Source organism: Sylvia atricapilla, chromosome 15, assembly GCF_009819655.1.
Source record: "Sylvia atricapilla isolate bSylAtr1 chromosome 15, bSylAtr1.pri, whole genome shotgun sequence".
Classification (NCBI taxonomy): Eukaryota; Metazoa; Chordata; class Aves; order Passeriformes; family Sylviidae; genus Sylvia; species Sylvia atricapilla.
Genome location: NC_089154.1, coordinates 659736 through 682794, shown reverse-complemented (window position 1 = coordinate 682794; position 23059 = coordinate 659736). Strand labels below are relative to the sequence as shown.

Sequence of the window (23059 nt, the reverse complement as noted above, 5' to 3'; positions counted from 1 at the left end):
TCAGATGAAAAGGTATTTTATTTAAAGGAGCAATTTCAGATTGTCACTAGTAGGATTTAGTATACTCCAGATAAAAATAAAATTAAGCAATGGTTTAATCATTCTAGGTGATGAAACAGGAGCACACAATGGAGAAAATGCCAGAAGATGGGGCTTATGTGAGAGGCCTTTTTTTGGAAGGTGCACGATGGGATAGAGAATCCTTGGTAATTGGAGAATCATTACCAAAAGTCCTTTATGATCCTTTGCCCATAATATGGTTGAAACCTGGAGAAAGTTCCAAGTTTCTTCATCTGAACATCTACTCATGCCCTGTATACAAGACAAGTGAAAGAAGAGGTGTCTTATCCACCACTGGGCACTCAACCAACTATGTTCTGTCAATTGAACTCCCTTCAGACAAGCCCGAGAAACACTGGATAAATCGAGGTGTGGCAGCCCTGTGCCAGCTGGACGACTGAAAGGGTGCAATATTGAGATTGTAAAGATCTGCTTTACTCCTCAATGGCTGCATGGCTTTGTTTGTTTGTTTGTTTGTTAATGAAATAGGGCCTGAAGAGTTTTGATGCTGATTTTACTGGAAATCTACTCCACAACTCTTGCAAAAAGATTTTGGATTTGCCTACCACTTCTGTGTCACAGGAGTATGTAGGACAAGGAGGGAGGAGATAAGAATATTCTGTTGTCAACATATGAAACCAATCCTCCAATCCTCAGATAGAATGAACCACCAAAGCTGTATTATAAAACTGTAATAATTCCTTGATGATGTGTCTCTGAATTTCCATGGCAAACTTCTCAACAGCACATGTATTAGGAGCTGCCATTTCTCAGAACAGTGTGCTTGTGCCATATAACCCTTTTTTTTTTTTTTCAATATTATTTACCTACATATTCAACGTACCTGATACATGGAGCTGTGTTCTTTCTCCTATAGTCTCACTCTACCACCTGCCAGCAGCCCAGGTCCACGCAGCCACTCATTCACCACCCACTCCATCTTAAGGGGTGAGATAAAGACAGTTTAATAGGAAAAGCAAAAGCCATGCACACAAACAAGGCAAAACAAGTAATTCTCTGCTTCCCACAGGCGGGCAGGTGTTCAGCCATTCCCTGGAGACCAGAGGCCCATCATGTGTAACTTGGGAAGACAAACATCATTACTCCAGATGTCCCCCTCTTCTCCCCTACTTTACCCACTGATCATGGTGTCATGTGGTCTGCAATGTCCCTTTGCACATTTGGGGTCACCTGTCCTGGCTGTGTCTCCTCCCAACCTTCCAGGCACCCCCAACTTCCTCCCCAGCCTGGCAGTATGAAAAGCAGAAAAGGCCTTGGCTCTGTGCAACCCCTGCTCAACAATAACAAAAACCTCTCTGTAGTATCAACCCTGTGTTGAGCAGAATCCCAAAACCACAGCCCTGTACCAGCCAGTGTGAGGAAAATTAACTCTACCCCAACTAAACCCATCACACCTCCTCCTCTTGCTCTCTTGCATGTTGGACTAGTAACTGCCTGAAATTTTGTACTTGTTTAAGCCCTTTCATCAGAGAAGTTCAAAGTAGCTTGCAAACATTAATTAAAAATAAAATAGCCCGAACATCTTCAAAGAGCTGTGCAGTCATTAACTAATCCCCACAGCATGCCAAGAAGGTACTAAAGATGCATCATTAGACTTATTGTGTTCACAGTACAAGAGAAGCACAAAGATCAGGGGAAACATTTAAAAAAATATGCACTACACAGACATCCAGTAATTTGGGGTCTTGTTGCAGCATTTTAATGACTTGCTGGAAGGCTCATGAAGTCAGAGATTCAGCCATCATTTGGCAATTCCCAGTGTTCTGCTCCAAGCATTAAGGGATGCTGCTACAACTCTTTAAAAAGACACAGTTCTTGTCATAGGAATTTGTCTGTTGTGTTGTGCTTAGGTGAAAACAGTTCATTGTTTTATTAACCACTGGTTTGTTTTATGCAGATATTCATAAAATAGCAACTGTTAAGAATGGTACTACAAGGTCAGGCAGAAGTGTTGGGGGTGTGTTGTGCAGTGCTGCTTGCAGGAAGATGCACAACTAAACAGCAGCTCTATGTACCACACCTGACATCTCATTAACAGTCCAGCACGCAGGCATTTGGTGCATCATTGCGATGTGGTGAGTAGAGCAAAGATGTCAGACCAGGACACCTAAAGAATGTTTGTTTTAATAAGAGGGACAGAGATGTGCACGTGTTTCAAATTACTGAGAGGAAGAAACTACTCTTAACAAATCAGACTAAATGTTATTTGGCACCTATTTCAAAATAAAACTTGTTTATGAATGTTACAGCACACTCATCCAAACAGACAACAGTTTTTGAGAATCATGTTTCAGTAGATCTGTAAGTAAATTAATTTAAACTGGTCCTTGAAAAAAATTTCTTAGACATCATAAGAGAGATACTTTGTAGTTTTCATATAATTAAAATTAACAGACATTTACTATACATTTTAAAAAATTGTGGTGATTACTGTATTTTTGAATGTCTGCATCTAATTGTTCTTGTAATTGCACGAACAATTCAGATCACTAATTCGCTCACTGTGGCATCAGAGAAAACCAACCAGCCATGAGCCTCCTTGTATGGAAGCTCTGTGTGCAGGCCAAAGGGGCAGGACCTGGCTGTTGAATCCTTCCCTATGGATTGATCAGCTCAGTCACTGCTCTCAGACGGATCTTTCTACTCAGACACAGCTTCTGTATCAAGACACTGGTGACACCTCACCTGCTGAAAGGGAGGCTGGGCCAACAACAATTAACACTAAAATGAAGGTTTGTCAATCCTCTTACAGATAATGCTAATCTTGCAAACAATCCTCTAAATTAAACCATTTTTTAAAAGTCAGATTCACTACCTAAATTATATTTTGTGGAGATCAATTACTTTTAGCTGTTAGAAACCTGTGTAATAGCTTGTCATGTGGGTTGCTTGTTAACCCCTTTTTGTGAACAAACAGTAATTGTTGGTTTATTAAATGAAACAGTTGTGATTCTTGTGAATATACAGGGACTTTGCTACCACATGTGTACAATGTCCTGGTTACTGTTGATTTTCTAAATGCTTCCTGTGTGCTGATGTTTAGATTTGATATGAAGGCATCTCTTGGAATGTAATTAAAGATGTATTTTAAGCTTTTGTAGACATTATAAAAATACATAGATAAGAGAGGAGTCTTTAAGAGAGGGGTTATGCTTCCCAGGGATCAGGCATGGCTGACTTGCTTTAGCTGATGATTACTGCAGTATATGATTTCCTAGGCTGCCCTCCCTAGTACAGAAAAAGTAATGGAATTTACTGTCAATGGATATCTGTCTTCGAGATATTTTCCTATGGTTCTTTGAAATTAGCTTCCCAACCTTATTTCCTTAGCATTGTCTAGACCGTCCTGGAGAATGATAAACTGGCCAAACATTACAGTTCACAACCTTTCTTGGCTGAGATGCATTTTAAAAAAAAGAAAAAGGCAACTCAGCTGCTAGTTGGATATGATAGAAATGTGAAAAATTTTTGGACATACTAAGTACCTTGTAATAGTAGTATTAGAATCCTTGTATTAACAGGTTTAGATTTTTCATTTCTTAATTAGATGCACTTATTAAATAAGCCACAAAACCCACCTGTAATTACTTCAAATTGTAGATTTACAGCCTTGGTAATAACACAAGACAGATGGAAAAAAAATGCATTATGGAGCAAGAGGAATTTTTCCCTTAGCAGAGACAGATTTCCAGCTAGGGATGCTGTAAGACAGGGTTTGTACATTTTCCTAGGAGACTGAAACCTTCCTCTTATCTGTACAAAAATTCTTTTTAGAAAATACTACCCCTGTGGATTTTAACACTCTTGGGCTGTTAAAGGGAAAATTATACAGTGAAAAAGCAGAAGACAATACAAAGACCCCAAATTCTTCCACTTATAGCTCAAATATTGTGCCTAATACAATTGGAGTTATTAGTGAAAGTTGCAGGCTTGTGCTGTAATTAGCATTCTTGAAAATGAATGTATAGGTATGATCAAACCAGTGACCTTTCTCTGTCTGCTGATAAAAGACAGATGTTGCTGGTACCATTTCAGGTGGATACATAGTAAGGCCCGGGAGACTGAGGCCCAGCTTGCCCTTATTTTCTTCACATCTGAAAGGTATTACAAGAAGCAACTTGTATTAGCAGGAAGATGGATCAGGTAACCTAATCTATTTTAACCTGTTCTGGTGCTGTGATGCTGCCCTGGGAATCAACTGCTGCAGCAAAATGAGCATTTCCTCAGCCCCAGACAACGTTGAGGGGGACATTCAGTAAACAGGTGCCACATCCATCTTAAAAGGTTATGGGCTTGCTAATGTTAATTTCATAGCTTCATAAATTACAACCTTAGTAATGATGGATTTAGAGATAGAACTTCCAGAAAGGGAGTGTTATTGAGGTATTCAAGGACAGATGATACTGTGTCAACCAATTATTACTGCCTCACCTACTAGTTGGCTTGCAGGAGAGTTCATGCAACTGACTCAGGACTTTTATTTCTGAAGAATATAAAGTTAATGTCATAATTTTCTTCTAAATTATTCTAAAGCATCTCCTGACTAGGGTGATAAATTGGAAAATGACAGTATTTACTGGAAGGAGAGTAAGAGAAGGTTCTGCAAGTACAGGACAGAGTGTACACTGACTGGGTGAATCCAGTGCATTACAATTTCTGCTGAAAGCAGAGGCATTTTAGGACAACCCATTTTTGCAAGTAAAATTAATGTGTAGGAATGACATATTGTGCAGTCATTGGGATACTTCTTAACAGAAGTTATAAGGGCCTTGGCATCTAATACAGGAGTACCAGTTGAGATGTCTGCCTACCTGCTGAACTGACTTGCAGATGAACTTTTTTTATGAAACTCCGTCACAATGGTTGTTTGCCAGTTTGACCTCCAATAAAGGACTCTAGTGAGGTTCTCTTTTCCATGCTGACTTTAAATTCAGGAATGAAAGAAAGGGTTTGGTCTCTAGACTTGAAAAAAAGAGTTGATCTAATCCTTTCTTTAGCTGAACAGCCTGAAGTTTTAACAAATTTCTGTCTTTGCCTTCTGGTGCCGGAGAGTAATGAGGATGAAGCACCAGTTAATAATCTTTCAAACACTTTGAAGAATTATTAGGCTGTCTAGCACTTTAAGGCATCTCAAATAATGTGATGCTGTTACTTGCTGGTTTCTCAGTTAAGCTAGTGGATACTCATTTGAGTTACTTGAGGGTATTTGAACCTTTTTAAAATTGCTTCTTTGTATTTTCCTTCAGAAGTAAACTCAAACTCCTTTGGTTATTAAATTTGGTGTAAATCTTCTGTAACTTTAGGGCTGTTCTTTTGCAATAATTTACATCTTACAGTATGTGCTTAGGAAAGAGTTGTGAATCTAACACAGACAGTAAATTTAGACTGCTCATTTCCATGGCTGTTTATTCACCTGATGCGTCAGAGCATCAGCACCTTCTTTAGTCACATGAACTTCAGCAATTCAAAAGATTCAAATGATAGTTTAATGACAAAGAGTGAGCTTAAGCTTCCATTCGAACCCCTTGCCTCTGCACATTTTGGTTGGGCTCAGCTGACGCATCCCTACCCTGGTGTATCAGAATTAGGATAGGAAGCCTTGTATTTAAGACTTCTTTCAATGAAGAATTAAGCAGTGTGTGCAATCATATATTTTTTTTTCCTTTTTTATACAATCTCCCTTTTCTTAGGCTAAAGGAATTTTGTTTTGTGTCTTCCAGGCAGCAGTAAATTTGCTAAGCTTCCACTGTCAGAACAATGGTATTTTACCTGTTACTCCCCATATGACACATTCCCAGGAAATAATTATATGGGAATAGAGACTTTTGTGGACTGGAGCCATAAAGAGCAGTGAGAAATTGGGCTGGCCAGTACCTGTCATGCTGATTCACTCTTCTTTTTTCTAATACTTTCTCATCTGCTTGTACTTTTTTCACTCATAAAAATGCATTCTTGGGGGAGGGACTGTCAGTCTGTACAGGACCAGTTCTAACTTTTTAGGTAGACAGCAATATTTGTTATTGTTTATTAGAGCTTGCAGAGTTTCAAATTACTTGGCGAGCTCAGAAATGAGATTTCATTGATTTCTCCCACTTTAGAAGGAAATCATGCACACATGCATGTTCCAAATTTGCCTCTTTTTTTTTTTTTTTTTTTTTTTTTTTTCCACTGTTAATGTCAGGCTGGAATAGATTGTCCTTAAAGTGGACTGGGCTTAGGTAGTGTCCAGTACAATGTGGCTTTTGTCCACGCTTGGTCTCACTGGTATTTCCAGCCCGAAGGATGGAAAACTCCCCTAACTTCCCTGAAGAGAACATGTCAACAGCCTGGTGAAGTCAGAGGACTGCAAAGGAGCCAGAACAACCGGTAGACCGTGAAAGGAAGATTAATTTCTTTTTAGTTCTATTCATGAGGCACCAGGGAGACAGAAATACCCCTCAAACTTAGGAGACTTGTAGATACTTCCTTTTACTAAAGTTGGGTAAAAGAGTTAAAATCTAACACTAAAATTAAAATTATTGTTGAGAAAGCTAGTGTGCTGATTAAGCTGAAAAGCTGAAGCATGTGAAAACACACAGTGAGGACACTAAAGCATCCTAAGCTTGTTCCCATAGTGATACCCCAAAAGGGAGAGTTTTCAGCCAGTACATGCATGGGAACCTGAGGAACCCAACACTGGCATGTTATACTTAGAGTTGTGTAATAGCATTCCAAACTTTGCATTTCACATCCACACCCTCTCCAAAGGAAGGGAGAAAAAAGCTGACATAGAGACTCTAGGCCACTCCTCTGCAGTCTGTAAAAAGGAAAAGGAGTAGACAGCACTTCTGCTGTCTCTTTTCTACTGTCCAGAAACAAAACTTCCCCATAAGGGTACTATGAAACTGGAACTCCTCTCCAGGGACACAGGCAGAGCAGGGGGCAGCGAGAAAGGAGAGCAGGTACATGGTGCAGTGACTGTATTCCCACTGGCATTCAGAAGCTCTGGAGAAACTGTGTCTGCTTCACTGTCCCAGACTTCCTTGATTTTGGCTGACCTTACATAAGTCACTGTCTTGAGTCACAACTGAGCACAGAGAACCCTCAAACCACCAGAGAACCTTGTGACAGATAAATAGTTTGAAATCCTGCTGCAGTTTGTCTGGATATCAAAGTAAACTTTGTATCATACCTCATTCCTTGAAAAGTGTTACTTTTATTGACAAGTCAGTGGTTGAAATGTAATAAATACTAAACCAACCATATCCATCATACACAATGGATCAATTGGCTTTTGGCCACAGGAAATGTGTGAGCAAGTGACCACACCATTCACAGTCATGCACACAGATCACCTGGATTGCAGTTCACAGTTTAAATTATGTGATTACACACCCCAGCTTAAATGGTGGCTTATGAAATTTCATCATGGGATTTCAGGTATATTGGTTTAGAAATCTTCCTTAACTTCTCCTGGTGTCGCAATGTACGGCCTTGTTTATGGGCAAGGCCCATAGGAGGCAGATGGATCTGGAAAAGAAAATCCCACCAGTTAAGTGCATATTGGGAAGAAAAATAGACTGAGTTTCATTGAATTTTAAATCACTTCTTTACACTTTGGAGAGAGCAACTCTATTGTTTCAAGCCAGGTTATTAGATTTCTAGGAAGAGCACTCTCTGAGGGCTGATTAGTGGTGTAAATTTCAGGCCCTATTGTTCTGTTTATGAAAATCCTATATATTTTAGGCCTTAATAAAATCCTATATATGCTAGGCCTTAATAACTTTGTTTTGCAGTTTGATATCAGACTGCAATATAGTTGATGAAATAGGATTGCTGACAATGTTCCAGAACAGTTAGAACTAGAAACCTTAAAAATTCTTGAGTAGATGTCTTGAATCACTGTGTGATTTTATTCACACCTACTTAACAAGTCACAAAATAACCCCAAACTGTATGTATTGAAAGCATTCCTTCTTAGTGTGATGATTATATATATATGGGACATTAAAATCCACAATCAGTGTCACTGACTCCGTAAGCAGAAGGAATAATAGGTGACAGACTCTTCCTTTGATTGACAAAGTCTTTATATTTCATAAGACTGTTTGTGGGAATCATGCAGCTGTAACGCCCGAAATGACTGAAAAATGTAGGTGGTAGCAGTCAGGTGTTGCTGTTGCTGAGGCTGTCATCCTGTAAAGACGGGTGTTTAGGTGTAAATAGTAGTAAAAGCAGTGACAAAAGGCAGCAGTAGAGATTTCTAGAATTTGAAAAATAATAATCATCCAGTTTGTTTGAGAGAGCAGATCCTTTGGGATTTTGAAATCATTACAGAGCACACATTTTAGGCCCATTTCTTGGAACACTGTTTGCCAGCTGTGCATTGTTATTCTGTATACTGAAACAGATGGTAACAGTGACCATTGTCTAGGCAAGCATCTGATAAAAATACAGTTTAATTTTGATCATGACTGCCTTGATAAGGCAACTACAGATGTGAAAATATAAATTCATCAACAGGAGTAGAGAGGGTGTCTTTATGGGAGGCAGCATTACTGCTGCCAATAAAGTATTACTAACAGAAGTGACTGGGCAGTGAGGAAACTGTACTGAATGGTGCACTAGAAGACTTTGCTGCAACTTCCAGCGCTTCAAGAATCTTGGACATTTTCTTCTGTAAGAAGAAGGGAAAAGAAGCAGCAATATAGACAGGTATTTCATAAGGCCTGATTTGTGATCAGAACAGTTAACAGTAATGTAGGCTATAAAAATTACTGCACCTATTGGAGATGTAATTAGGTATTTTTATTCTCTCTTTCTCTTTTATTATTTGATTCCATTACCCTGTTCTTCTATGTTCATTGGTCGGCTAAATATTCAGAGGCCTTGGAAGTTTAGTTCATGCAACTCCATTTAGGCTTTGAGTCCTTATTTTGAGAAGAAATCCTCCAATTTACAGTGAAAGATAGAGAGCATTTCAGTGTACGTTTGGCTCTGCTCTAGCACACATTTAAATGCCAGCTCATCTAAAAACGCAGTGCAGTGAGAGTGATGGAAACCGATGGTTTTGTTGTTCAGGGAAAGCTCAGCAGGTATCAGTGAAGACTTTGTGATTTATACTCACAGGTCTCGGGTAGGGGATGTTATAGTGAAGTCCAATTTCTATTCTTGCCTCACATTCTTCTATGCACTGCTTAATCAGCTTTGGGTCTGTTACCTGTGATGATCACACAAACAAGTGTTTTATATGAGTACAGTAATTAGCAATTGGATGCTCAACTGTAAATGATGCACAGCACGTGGCTTTCCTTAGCTTATTTTGGCAAACCCAATGATTGTACTTTTCACATCCATAAATGGTAACATAGGTATTTTCCTTGACTCAACAGTTCTGGGCTTGATGGCGCGGAGTGTTAAGGCCCAGAGGCTGTCAGGACTGAGGCTACAGAAGGAGTTTTTTACCCAAACATGGCATTTTCTTTCTAAAAAGGCAATACACATGTTAACTACTACTACATCTATTAAAAAACCATACTCACCTGTTCACCACTCTGCAAGGTCAGCAGTGGAGAAAGGAAAGACACTGCTTGGTGTACATTCTGTTATCATCCTATCCAGAAACTGTCTTTGAAGTCAGAAATGTGCGAATTATGACTTAAATTAATTTTTTTGATTTTGCATTACTTGAATTTAGTCCCAGACCAATATGGGATATAAATAAGTGTTGTGATCTTGAATTACATGAAGGCCCTTTGATTACCAGGGTTTGAAATTTCTTCCTTAAGAAAAAAATTAAAGTGCTTCTTTTAAAAGAAGTGCCAATAATTGCTGCTTTGAAAAGAAAAAAAGAAGCTGCTGAGGTCTGTTCGCCATTGCATGGGTAATGATACACTTAGCTAACTTTGTAAAGATCAAAAGCTGCTTCAATTACACAAGCAGTATCTTTGGAACGTAATTTTTTCTTGGCACTTTTTTACTGAAAAAAGACCTTATAGACTTCTACAGTAGTTAATGAAGCTGAAATGGTTTGAGTTTTCTCAGAGACGATATTTAAACTGTAACCCAAATACACCAGCATTTAAGGTATATGAAATTTTGGGAGCTCAACCCTTATATTCCTATCTTAGCATCCAACCACAGAGTGCAAAGAGCAAGAGAAGAGTAATTCGGAAATTCAACACTGTGAGGACACTCACGTTTTTGTTTTTTCGGAATAATGTTCTGGCTTCATTTCTAATGTACTCTTTCTCTCTCATGGTTTCCTCTATCTGTCCTGATGCCGACTGCCAATTTTTGGCTATTTGCAAAACCTTGCGGTAAAGGCCAAGAACCTCTTGTCGAGTTGCTGGCGTCATCTAAAAAGACAAGGCAAACCCCCCAACATATGCATGAACATTTGAGTTGCCAAAAGGCCAGCAAGCAGGACATTTTTTCACCCCAATAAATTAATTAAAAAATGTTTCTGCCATCCAAATATATGCTGAGCCATATGAAAAAAACCCTAAAATAGCTGTAAACAATAATCAGCTGTTGAAAGCTGAAGACTCAGTCCAGCAAAGTATTTATACGGATACTTAAGTCTATCTCCATTCAAACAGCTTGAGCTCTTCCTCAAAGTTCAGCACTTGGTTTGGTGCTTTGCTGAATCAAGCCTGCTACAAGAATGCCTGGGCTCTGTTTCACTGATGTTTTGCGACAGACACTGGGCAAGTCATCGAAACTCTACGTGTCCCCCTTCGTGAGACATTATTGTATCAATCCTGACCCTATCTTTGCAAATCTGTGAATGAAATACATAATAAAACCACCACAATATTGTTGAAAACTTGCATAAGCTCCAGGGGCTGAGAGGCTTATTTGTGGTACCGTGACAGTAGGCAGTAATGATTCAGCTGGAGTTTGATGTGATGAAAAGGTGATGAAAGGTATTTTATCTAAGCACTCAGGAGAGGCAGACTAACGGTGGATTTAGGAAAGTCCTGAATGTCTTAATTTTCAGCTGTGTACCTGCTGAGCCCACTGAATCAGCCTCCAGGTGTGATAAGCCTATTTGTCAGAAGCAAGAATGAAATCTTATTCTTGCTTTATGTAAATTAGTATTTTATCATAAAAGTGGTTACACTATTTCATGACAGACCACAAATATCCCTGAGATAAATCCACTTCTGGATAACAGCATTTTTGCCATAGATTAAATTAACAGAAACAATGACTTCTGCTTAAGTGGCACTGCAGCTCTCAAAGGTACCTTACTGTCCCAAAGGAAGGTACAGCAACACTGCCAAGTACATGGATACAGTGAGGAACAAGTGTCAGGGCCAGGACATTATCTGACTATCAGGATCCATTTGCCAACCTGGAGCTCTAGTTACTGTAGTTTGAATCTACCCTGAAATCAGACCTGTGTGCTGGGAATGGAGAGTTTGGAGCAGAGTAATTCAGGCAGCCTGACCTCTCCTCTGGAAGGAGCATTCTCTTGGCCATGAGGAAAAGCTGCTTCCAAATGCAGCACCCAAACTACCGTGGGAAGTTTGGCAGTGTGCTATGGCTCAAATCCCTGCAGTCTGGGGCAATTCCTGGGGTTCTGGGTTGTAAAAGAGAGGCTTGAGCTAAAGGCTTCTCAGGCTGTACTGTTCTTGAGCTGCTGCCTGCAGCAGAGTGGCTGACCAGAACCAGTCTCCTGTAGCTCCAGACACTCACACCCTCTTTCCCTCACCAAAATTGGAATTACAGATGATAACCTGAACACGGGATTTGGCCCATGGTTCTTTTTCATAAGAAATCCTAAACTATAAATTCCTAGCCTTATCTTAACTGTTTGCTGTGATCTAAAGACCTTTCATGGTTTCAAGAACAGTTTCTGTCTGATTCTTAAGAGCAAACATTATTGTTTTGCTATTTGTATTTTAATATGTATAACCAATCATATATTTTTTCCCAGATAGAAAATGATTCTTCCTACACAGCAGAAAGTACTTCTAGTAAATGTCTATGGTATTTCTAGGAAATAAATTCCACAATAATATAACTGCGGAGTCCCAGCTTATCAAACGCTTTGAAGTAAGTGCTTCACTTTATCCAGTCTAGAGCTCCATTTCAGGCAGTGAAATCAGTCAGAACTGAAAGCATAGATGTACACGTATCTGAAAAATCACTGCTTCCCCCTGCTAGGTGTGTATTTTGTACAGAAAAGAAACAGTTCAATTACAAGGGTTAACCTAGCACAAATGGAGTCCCAAATCTGGCACTCACCTAGAGCCTCTCCTGACTTCTCTCCTCTACTCTTATCTGAAGGCATCACCTCTGAGAGGCTGACAGCAGCTTAGGTTTTCATGTAATCCATAAAGAAAATAAAAATAACAATGCCTGGGCTAAAATACAGGTTTCAATTCTGATCTATGCATCAGACAATTTCCAAGGTGACAGCTTGGGACACTACATGCCCTTTGTTCAGAGCTGACTACACCTGCTGCCCTTGCATTTTAAACATACCAAGGATCTGTTTTAAAGATTTTATTGAAAAGTCTAGAACCAACAATTATTTTCCCCACTAGTTGCTTCCACTCCCCCACCTACAAGTTACTCTTTTGTTCTTTAACTTCTCTGTGCTGAAATTGCTACAGAACTGTGCTGCCCCTCATCTAGTCATGGGCTTCACTTCTGCATCCTTGCTCTCCTTCCCACATATGCTGGATGATGTAAAACACATTAAGCAGCTATTCATGTATGCTCAGCAACCAGCTGCTCCCAGGGCTCATTTAGTCAACAATTTTTAACATTACAGACTTGCTCATAAGCCATTTCTACAAAGATACAAAAATGACAGTATGAGGAGCTCTTTAAAGATTGAGGACTTCTGTCTATGACAGGAAAGGATGAGAGCAAGTAAGACAAAATTCAAAGCCTGGTCAGAGTCTGATCTGAGTGGGAGTATAAATAGGGAGTAGTTCCACTGACAGCAGAATTACTTCCAACTTAAAATGTTGTAAATGAGAATGGAATTTTTCCTTTGGTATAAACAGAGCCCACACTGACAGAAATGTAAGTGATGGTACAAGTCATGTATCAGGTGTAATTTCATCAAGTGACACTACTTGTATTAGTTTTGTGGGTGTGCAAAATGATTCTGAGTGGGATAGAAAGGAAGATAAGGGAGGCTTTCATGTCCTTGTAGTTACTCATCTTGCAACTTACATCTTTGGCATTTAAATCATAATTATATTTCACATCTCTGGAATGCTAACTGGATGTTACACCACTTTCCCACTAACACCCATCTTGTGGTAGTCACACCCATTGTTTAACTTCTACCGCCCTTCATTTTACTGCAGCACGCAGCCCACAGAGGTTAACCACAGGCGCTTCTATCAAAAAGTACAGGGCTATTGTATTAGCTGAGCAATTTCGTGTGTTTACTGCCACAAAGCAAACCAGGAGAGGTCAAAGGTAGGTGTGTCCGCACAGCCGTGGCAGTGGGGAAAAGCGGGAGGTGGCAGTTCCGAGCCCACTTTGGAGGGAAATGGGAAATTCAGAGCCCAGGCTTTGGAGGGAAGCCAAGCGTTGCCTCCCAAAGGAGACCTGCTGGATGCTGGGGCAGAGCCCCACAGCGCAGGGCTGGAACGCTCCCTTTGTCTCCATGTAATACCCTCTTATCAATATACACACCCAAGCACCTGAAAGATCCCATTGTATCCAAACTCCAAAGGAGATTTGAGCAGTTAATGGCTTACTGCATGGTGAATATGCAAACTTAAAATTAAAATAAATAGTCCCTTAGAAAATTAAATGCAGTAGGTTTTTCTTTCAAGAAACAAATATGCATTCCTTTGGATTGTTAGATGATTGACCCAAAAGTTCAATAAATTGAATAATCAATGAAACACCAGTCTTATTTTACTATTTGCAGGCTTGTCAAGAATTTAAACTAAAAGTTCATATAAAAATAATAAAAGGAATCTGCCAACTGCACTTTACAATGACCCCAACAGGGCAGTGTCAAAGGACACTTAGGACAGAAGACAGGCTGCACCAAGACTGACTACAGATCCAGGCGCAGCAAAACCACAGGTGCTTCCCAGCACGGGATGCTTGGCTGGGAATGCATGTCCAGCACTCTCCTTCTCTGCACAGCTCCTTTGGTAAAGTTGTAGAGCCTATTTTATTTCATCCTTTCTTCTCAAGTCAAGCATTAGCTACTTACTTTAAGCATAAAATCTGCCAGCAGTGAGTACATAGAGGATTTCAGAAAATGAAGGGTGAAAGGAAGAGCCCATGGGGAAAAAAGGATATTTTAAAACAATTGATCTCTTCTTTCATATCCCAGCAAACTGGGGCACGTGTTAGTAACACACACCTAGTGCTGGTGATGAAAGAGGATTTGCTCAGGGGAGGTGGGGAACAAAACTCCGCATGAATTTGAAAAGGCAGCTTTGAACTTCTCAGATGTAAAATGTTTTATTTAGGAGCAACACAACTTCTATTTGACAGCTGGTTTGCTACTGGCAAGGAGTCTAAAGACACAGTGACAAACTGCTGAGCTGACTGCCTTCCAAATTAAGCTGTGGTCACATCTCTGTTACCGAAGTAAATGATGTCATTCAAGACCACGGTGTATCAACACTGTAGTAGGGAACACTACCGTGTTCCATACTATGTGCCCATAAGACAATCCAGCCTGTACGCCCATCTACAGCTCCTATCTTCAAATGCACTCTTTGGGTAGTATTTCTTTAAAGAGATGCAGAAAAATTCACGTCTGGGGTTTTTTTAAAGGAGCTCAACTATGCCACTTACCTAAAAAGTGACCTGCTGTCTCTCTCCTGCTGCTAATGCAGCAGATAATCAATCATTCCTTTCAGAGCTCTCCACAGCAACGAGAGGTCAGTAATCCATATTCATCCTTCATGCAAGTCTGCCAAAATGAGTCTGTGGTTCCTAAGGCAGCAGTGGATTTGGGCTGTCATTTCCTTGAGGGACAACAACTGAGACAATGAGTTCCTGTGGCACAGGGGGCGTAGACGGGGTCACAAATTCCTGTGATAGCTGGTCAGGTCACATGCCTTCCAGCAATATTAAGTTTCAAAATCTGGTTTCCACAGAAGTAATTTTGTCTTCTTTTACTCAAATCAATGATTCAGTGGCCTGTGACTGTACCCTGCAAACGCCGACCACACATGGCTGCAGTATGTACTGGAAAAGTGAAAACTTCGTTTGATTTTCATTCTTGATTGAACATTCATAATTTTTTTTTTAGGATTCAGACAAAACCAAATTCTAGCAAAACCTCAATCACAGCTAAAGTATTCCATCACCATGTGGTAAAAACCGGCTAGAATGAAAGATATATTCTTCCATGATGGTGTTACATCTTCATTTTTACCAGTGACACAAGCTTGTAAATTTCCAGACTTCCCCATCAATTTGACTCAAAGATTTATTTCTCACTCTTTCCATCTACAAGCTGCAATCATAAATATATGCAGATTTGGTGAAAAAGAATGAAGTTACTGAACCAAGACATGCCATAAGAGTATCTAAAAGCGGGGTGACTTTCACAGGGTTTAGGATTTTGTCATGCCAATGTCTTTCTGCTGGCAAACTGAAGTGATGTGAAACCCTGATCAACACGTCTGAACCAGACTCCCTAAGTCATTGTACTCACATTGCTCATCAGCTGGGATGGGAACTCTGCTGTTCTATCTGTGCCTCAGATTTCTGACTGAACTCGGATCCCTTTTAAGCTTGCTCTTGCATACGGAGCATTCTTTTGATCAGAAAAAGTTAACTGCATGCAAAGAGAGTATAATTAAACAGTAAAAGCAAGGACATGGATTTTATCACCGTTTCCTATGTCAGTTCAAATAAGCCAATTCACACAAAATTAAGGTTCTACAACATTCTTTTCACTCGAATAAATGAAAGTGGAAACCCTTAACTAGTTCCTTTTGATGACTGCATTTTTATTCTCTTAGTCTGAGGTGGTTGAGACATTGTCTGGTTTTAGTAGGACCTACAGACTTGCCTCTTGTGCTGCAGGAACCTCAGGAAAAACAGAAATGCTGACTTAGACTGTGGGAAGGGGGAAGTGAAACAAACAACAAAAAAATTGCTTTACTTATTTCTTAGCTTTCTTATGAAAACCACACTCTCCAGGTAAACTCTAAAGCAACATGAACTTGTCTGTAGTCTTGTCCAACTCTGTTGTTCATACCATTTTCTTCTCTTGTGTGCTTATTTCTCTATTACTTGCAAGCAGAGAAAAAATTTAATGCAGAGTGAGCAATTTAGCAGAGAAAATGAATTCTCAGCTATCTTTGGATGGCCTTGCTTATATAATATAAAAGTATACAGAAATATAACAACATGGACACAAGCTCCAGTATAGATTTATGCACCTTATTCATACCTTGGCTTCCAGCCAAATGCAACTGAATGCATGAATAGAAATATTTCCCAGAATTAGAAATGCTCTCAAGCTGGAGAACAGGTATAAATATTAATGCTAGCAGAGACAAAATCCTCCCTGACCCTTTTCTTACTGAATTCTGAGGGACACTCAAAGAAACTCATTGATAGACATGATTTTTAGTTGCTGTTTCAGAGCCATAGCCGGGCTGTGGGCATGGAGGGCTGTAGGACACAGAATCAGGAGAGTTAAAGAAGACCTCTAAGCCCATCGAGTCCTGTCTGTGACGAAAAACCACCGTGTCAACCCGATCACGGCACTGAGTGACATACAGTCTTAACACCTCCAGGAATGGTGATTCCACCACCAAACTGGGCAGCCCATCCCCATGTCTAATCACCCTTTCTGTGATGTTCTTTATTACGTCCAACCCAAACCTCCCTCGGTGCAGCTTAAGCCGCGTTCTTCTCCTCCTGTGGGCACTGAGAGCTGTGGGCATTGAGCACTGCAGGTCGGAGCGCTCTGGGTCACACACTGCTGTGGGTCAATGCGCGCTGTGGGCACTGACGGCCCTGGGCACTAAGCACTGAGGGCACCGAGGGCTGTGGACATTGAGTGCTGTGGGCACTGGGCACTGTGGCCTTGAAGTGCTCTGGGTCACAGGCCGCTGTGGGTCACAGGCCGCTGTGGGTCACAGGCCGCTGTGGGTGGACAGCGCTGCCCATAGCGGGTGCCCCCACAGCCGCGGCCACCTCCAAGATGGCGCTGCGGGCCCCAACGGCCTGGAGCCGCGCGGCCGCTAGGGGGCGCTGCCGGTGAGGGGGCGTTCTTGCGCCCCCTGGCGGCCCGGACGGCCCTGCCCTCGCAGCCGGGCGGAACCAAAGCGGGGGGTCGGTCCACCGCGCGCGCCTCCGGCCTCTCTTCTCCCTCCGCCCTTCCCTCGTCGCGTACGCCCGCCTTCTTCCCCCACTCCGCTTTACCTTGGTGCAGTCGCGCCGCGGCCCCGCCCCGCCGGGTGCCCCCGCTCCGGTGGGCGCGGGAGGCGCGAGCCGCCGCCTTCCCTTCCCTCACGGTGCGTGCGGCGCGGCGCGCACCGCCCCTCCCCTCGCGCGGTACGCCGGGGCACGTCACGGCGCGTCCGCCAGCTGAGCGCTCGCCCGGAAGTGATGCGGTGGAGGCAGAGCCGCTCGGCGCCGCGGAGGTGAGTGAATTGGACCGAAGCTCTTCCCGTCCGCCCGGGCTGCGGGGGAGCGGCGGCGGGAGCGGCGGGGGCGGCGCGGGGCTCGGCGCGGCTCGGGCGGCGGGGTTCGTCCGCGGCCGCCGCGCTGCTCGTCAGCCCCGCCGGGGCCGGTTGTGCTCGGGGGGCCCCGCGCCGCCGCCGCCGCCCCCTCGCGTCAGGGCCCCCCTGTCCGCAGCCCCGCAGCGCCGGGACAGCCCGCCGGGAGCGGCCGGACAGGCGCTGCCCCGGTGCCGCAGGCGGGGCGGTCCCGGCCGGGCGCTGCTCGGGGTAGTGCCGGTGGGATCCGGTGCCGCCAGGCCGTGCCGTGCCCGCTCCACGCTCATCCCTGTGCCCCGAGCGGCCGTGCTGCCTCGCCCCGGGCTTTGGTTCTGGTTGTTTTTCGTTCTGGTGTGCGCCGTCTGCGGGGCCCTAAAACGTCCCTTTGGATGGCGGCTGCGGGCGGCCCCGCAGCCCCCCAGGGCCGGGAGAGCGGCCGCTTTGTTCGGGTGCGCTTCGTGCCCAGCCTTCTCACGTGTCACGCTGGAACGTGAATGTTCGTTGTGTTTTCAGGAGAAAGAGAAATAAACTGTAAAGAGATTTATTTCCAAGGTAGTTCTCGCTATCGGAACATACTCCCTTTGCACAGCCACTATTTTTTTCCTACTTCAGCTCTCCCTCCCCTGAGCGTGTTTACCCTTCCTGTGCGAGCTGCAATCTGCATTAATCACTCTCTGGGGCTGTGATGGTACTAATAAGCTACTCATAACAACTTAAATTATAACTTGCATAATCAGTGTTTCAAGCAAATATTGGTTGGAAGAATATGCCTCTCCTTTCAGTGCTGTGGTTGCTGGAAAGAATCATTGATTATCTTTTAAATAGTTAATACAGCTGATATGCTGCCCTTCAAAATGTTACATTGATAACTGAACAGGCTGATGCTAAATGTCAGAATACAGCATTGATCCACAGCTGCTCACTTTTTTTGAATGGCAGTGTCTGTCACGTAATTTAAAGGGGTAATGAGTTAAGTGCTTGGAAAAAAAAGGGAACGTAGCTGTACAAACAAAAAGCACAGAACTGCCCTACCTTTTTGAAAATTATAGGTCTCACTGGCGTGGTTTGTATTTTTTGAAGAGAACAGTTGACCAAAAGACATTATCTAGACAAATTCTAATGTGTTTTAAAACCTCTTTGTTAAACAGTTAGTGTGTAGCTACAGTATTAGTGTTGTATTTGGGCTACAGTAGTGGGAAGAGAGTGTCTGAATGCCTATGTCCCTTGGACTGCATCTGAACACTACAGCTTGTTTCCCTGGTGAAAGATAATCCTCAGAAAAGGAAACACAGTCCCTTAGTTAAGATTGCATGTGAAAGTAAAGAGATCTGACCTCACGTTCTTGTCAATTGTGTAGTCTGTCCTCAAAGTCCCCCCCGCACAGGTGTATTGTGGTGGTCTGTGGAAAACATTCACTTTTACAAGATAGGCAGCTCACAGCAAAGGTTTTCTGCACATCAGCAGAAAAAGGAGAGCTTGTGATGTGTGTTGAATTAGTTCAGATTTGCAAAGTGCAACTGATTTTACAAACTTCCTGCAAATACCGGCTCTTGTAATGATTTCTAAAACTCTGATTATTTCCTAATAGCAAGTTGTATGTAGGCATGAATACTGTGATTCTTAAAAAAACCAACCACAGGGGAACTTAGAGCTTTGGTACTACTTGGTTGCTTTCTTTGTGAGAGTGATAGCCTGCAATATGAGCTGTAATCAGGATCTTTAAGGCTGTGTTAGGTGCCTTTTCTGCCCAGATTTTTGCTTTGTTTTGAAGTTGAATGTTGTTGTGTTCATAGCAAATTCTTAATGATTTCTATCAGTAGTTCTTATAATTTGTTGATCTTGGAAATTCATTAATGACTGCATCTTGCTTCCATTTAGCATGAATTGTGTTGAAAAAAGATGATCAGATGATGGAGTGGCTTTGAGAGAAAAGTAAGACCAGCTCTTTTGGAAGACCCTTATTGAAATAATTTGAAGAAGTATATACTGAGCAAGAAGGGCTACCAGACAGTTTGACAGTCTTCTGAGATGTGTTCTGACAAATTTCTGAGTGGATAAGGAAGAGGCTTGGTTCTGCTGCTTGCTTTGGTTCAGCTTAAGGAACAGGAAGAAATCTTGTGTTGGGTATGTGTGCAGGGGCAGTGGGGTATAAAGTAGATGGAAAGGGGGGGGAAAAGGGGGGCCAGACAGTTTCTACACTTGCATTTCCTCACGGCAGAAAGGAATGCACAGAGGGTTTGGGTACATAGCAGGTTGGAAGGAGTGAGGGTGCCCCAGCACTGCTCAGATCTGTCCCACACTGAAGCACTTGATTTTCTTTATTGGTGCCAGGGAAGTGTGGGTAAATTTGATTTAGAGCCTTGGAGCACTATAAAATCCATCCTGATGGGGTTTTGGCAGTTTGTAAGAACTTCCAAATTGCACAAATGGTGTTATTGTTCCATTAGGCACATGGGTCTGTACGCGAATGTAAAAGGAAAACTCTGCCCTGAGTAAGAAGAGACTATAAAAATAGAAGCATAGGATGTTAGAAAAACAGTCCTTTCTTCCATCCTCAAATATACAGAAGGAGCTGAATATTGGTAGCCAGAATTCTTGGAAGGCTGAATGAACAATCTGTGAACACTTGAGGGACTTGGTAGTCACAGGAAGATAAGGGGGAACCCCCTTAACAGTTTCATCAGAATTCCCTGGCTGTGCTCCTTCTCTTTGGCTGCTTCTCCCTAGGGGTCGGCATCTTATCTCGCTGGCTTCCTTTCCTCTATTTGCCTCTGACTAATAGGCTTTGTCTTCTGGTTACTGGAAGTCTAATAAGTTCTTTTGTCTCTTACCCCTTCCTCCTTTTTAAAAATACTAGATTAATGGCTGCAATGTTTTTGCAGACTATCTGCATTGGTGACGTGGATTAATTGTGTACTTGACTCTTAAGTTACCCAGCAGTAATGACATAGTAACTTGACTTGAAACAATGGTAATTTAATGGCAAATGTTCAAGGCAAATGTTGCCTTCTGGTAAAGTGCCAACTGCAATTTACCCCCTGTAAACATATGACACAAGTAAACTGTCTGTGCAGATTTTCTCAGTGTCTTCTGGACAGTAAGTCTCTCGAGTGTGTCTTTTGAAGCAGTCAGTGATTTCTCTTTTCTCCTCCCCCCATTTCTTTTGACTCCCGCTTGAGTCAGGTAATTACAGATCTGGGTTGAAACCTTCCCAGGGAGTGATCAGGAAATCCAAGACTTGCAGACGTGCTCCCATTGCTCACAGGCACCTTGGCTTCCCCAATCCCTGTGGAGGGTTTGTGGATCCACTTGGCTCTTGGCAATGGGCTGTGGGTCAGCAAATTGGAGAGTCCCAGGCAGGTGGGGGTTGGCAAAGCCAAGGGGAGCTCTGATTTCCCCTGCACAAGTGCCAGTATTTGTTGTGGTGACAAGGAGGAGGTTCTTCTTGTCATGTATGGCTTTGGTGTGATAGTGTGGTGATGCTTTTACATTCTGATGTCAGTGCTGACCATAGCAGAGCAAATAGGGAACAAAAGCCTCTTGCCTAAAATATAATCTGAGAATTGGCCTGTTTAGGTGTCCATTTTATCCATGTGTCTTGGGGGGCAGCTCTCCAGTCCAATGATCGCCATATTAAAGAAAGCATAAAATCTGGATTTTAGTTAAAGGTTATTTAATTGCAATGTTTTGCTGCTAGAAGAATGACAGGGGACTACTTAGATGTAAGTATTAAAGAATTGTTTCACAGAAGTAGGAAAACTGTAGAGAAACCAACAAAAGCATAGGTGGTGAGACAGGATTCCAGTAAAGAGAGTAAGCTAGTATAATCTTCTGGTGTCTCAGAAAGAATGGTTATAAATGCTGTTCTGTCTACAGCATCTGTTTTGTGAAAGACAGAACTTACTTTGCAAAATGTGAGAATGCCGTTCCTGACCTCCTGTCACAGTTTGTTATTCCCACAAAGTCAGACTGCCAGAGACGGTATGACAGTCAGAGTTGTTTGTTGTCTCACTTGTCCTGTTTAGTGAACATAAGTGGGTTTTTTTGAACCAAAAAGATTATGTGCTCCTGAAATATACCAGTCTTATTTTTGCATCTATGTAGTAGCAGAAAGTGACAGTTTTTAGTTCTTTCTTCGAATTTTTTTATTTTTTTTTTTTGTGGGATGCTTTTCCTCCTGCAGCCTTGGAACTTGAAACGCAGTCAGGCTTATCCTTTTGTTTTGAAATGGAAAGCGAGGGAGAAAATAATCTTAGCGCCTGTGATTATGGGAGGCATGTGTAGCTTAGTAGTAGACTCACAAACACAAATGTCCTAGCTCTTGCTTTTGGTCATATGCTAACTGTTCAGTATTTTCATTGCCAATGAGTCTGTACAGAAAGCCTTGAGTATTCTGGATCAGTATGATCCAGAGTGGCCTGTAGCGCCAAAGGTCTGATGTATTCCAGCTTCTAGCAGTTACCTCTGCTTGGAGTTAGTGATTATGTCCCACAAAGCACAGGATAGATACTGGTCTCTTGAGGAGCACAGAATGTCAAAGGAAATCAGGAATATGTGAAAACTTATGAAAAAAAAAGTGTGCATTGGTTGAAGCTGCCACCAGATTTCTCAAGGAGAGGCGAGAGTCTTTGTTACAACTGATGACCAAGTTCAAGTACTCAAAGGAGCTCCTTTGAAGCTACTGGTACAGTTAGTACCAAAATACTACAGCATCCTTTGTACAGTGGGAAATGTTGGTGGTGTTCACTGAAATAGGGAAGTTGCAAATTAAATCTGGAGAGACAATTAGGGTTTCTGCAGGTGGCTGTGCATATTTTCTGCTTTAGAAACTGTACTCAGTTTAAAAATCCAAGCATAGGCTCTTAAGGCACTTTCATGTGTCAGTGCTTTCACTTAGAACAATTTGTTGTACATAACTTAGATATGATTCCAGTATTTATGTGGTCAGCTGGTACTGAAGTTCCTACACAACTGCATGCCATGAGTGATTCTTTTGGCTGGCAGCCTGCAAACTGTGTTACACTCAGTGAGACGGCCAGTGGGCATTCTGTAAACTCCTTATGAGCATTGCTGCCAGCAGGGATCTTACGAGGTGGTCTGGCTCTTGTCTTTAAACTTGTCCTTGCAATGTTAGGTGCTGTGTCTCACAGCTGCTTTCTGCTGGAGAAGAAGGGAGACTTAGCCAGAGCTGCTGGAAGGGCTTCCTTTTTTTGTGTGATGCTGTCTTTTCATCATTGTTGAGAACAGTAAGAAATACGAAGTTATTAACTTACTACAATTAGTTTAAAGCATATCTTATTATTACAAGAGTCACT

The 23059-nt window shown here is 42.2% G+C and overlaps 3 protein-coding genes across 8 annotated transcripts in view; 2 read left to right on the top strand and 1 right to left on the bottom strand.

Moving 5' to 3' along the window:
• DNAH3 (dynein axonemal heavy chain 3) overlaps nucleotides 1-3170 on the top strand; it is a 55555-nt gene extending 52385 nt beyond the window's left edge. Inside the window, exon 60 of the mRNA XM_066329641.1 lies at nucleotides 108-3170. Coding sequence (XP_066185738.1) covers nucleotides 108-461 — 354 coding nt within the window. The 3' untranslated portion in view covers nucleotides 462-3170. The remainder of the gene's footprint in view (nucleotides 1-107) is intronic.
• A 4086-nt stretch (nucleotides 3171-7256) lies between these two features.
• LYRM1 (LYR motif containing 1) lies at nucleotides 7257-17581 on the bottom strand. 3 transcript variants are annotated; one of them, XM_066329648.1, is made up of 5 exons: nucleotides 17449-17560; nucleotides 14857-15029; nucleotides 10260-10418; nucleotides 9188-9280; nucleotides 7257-7590 (listed from the first exon to the last, which is right to left on the bottom strand). In XM_066329648.1, the coding sequence occupies exons 3-5, from the start codon at nucleotides 10416-10418 to the stop codon at nucleotides 7474-7476; spliced, it is 369 nt and encodes a 122-aa protein (XP_066185745.1). In that variant the 5' UTR covers nucleotides 14857-15029; nucleotides 17449-17560; the 3' UTR covers nucleotides 7257-7473. The 3 variants fall into 3 exon arrangements, with proteins under 3 accessions (XP_066185745.1, XP_066185744.1, XP_066185746.1); XM_066329647.1 differs by lacking the exon at nucleotides 14857-15029 and having other exon boundaries at nucleotides 17449-17581; XM_066329649.1 differs by lacking the exon at nucleotides 17449-17560 and having other exon boundaries at nucleotides 14857-15040.
• Nucleotides 17530-23059, top strand: part of DCUN1D3 (defective in cullin neddylation 1 domain containing 3) — a 25190-nt gene continuing 19660 nt past the window's right edge. For 2 of the 4 annotated variants that reach the window (XM_066329644.1, XM_066329645.1), the window contains exon 1: nucleotides 17530-17669. The gene's annotated coding sequence lies outside the window, so the exon portion shown is untranslated. The remainder of the gene's footprint in view (nucleotides 17670-23059) is intronic. The other 2 variants (XM_066329643.1, XM_066329646.1) reach the window with 2 other exon arrangements.

Excerpts from the sequence above, each read along its gene's own strand:
- LYRM1 (XM_066329647.1), bottom strand. The coding sequence starts at position 10,418 with ATGACGCCAGCAACTCGACAAGAGGTTCTTGGCCTTTACCGCAAGGTT. Across the intron at positions 9,281-10,259 it reads TATTCCGAAAAAACAAAAAC|GTAACAGACCCAAAGCTGAT; the intron begins GTGAGTGTCCTC and ends TGATCATCACAG. Across the intron at positions 7,591-9,187 it reads ACATCCCCTACCCGAGACCT|ATCCATCTGCCTCCTATGGG; the intron begins GTGAGTATAAAT and ends TTTCTTTTCCAG.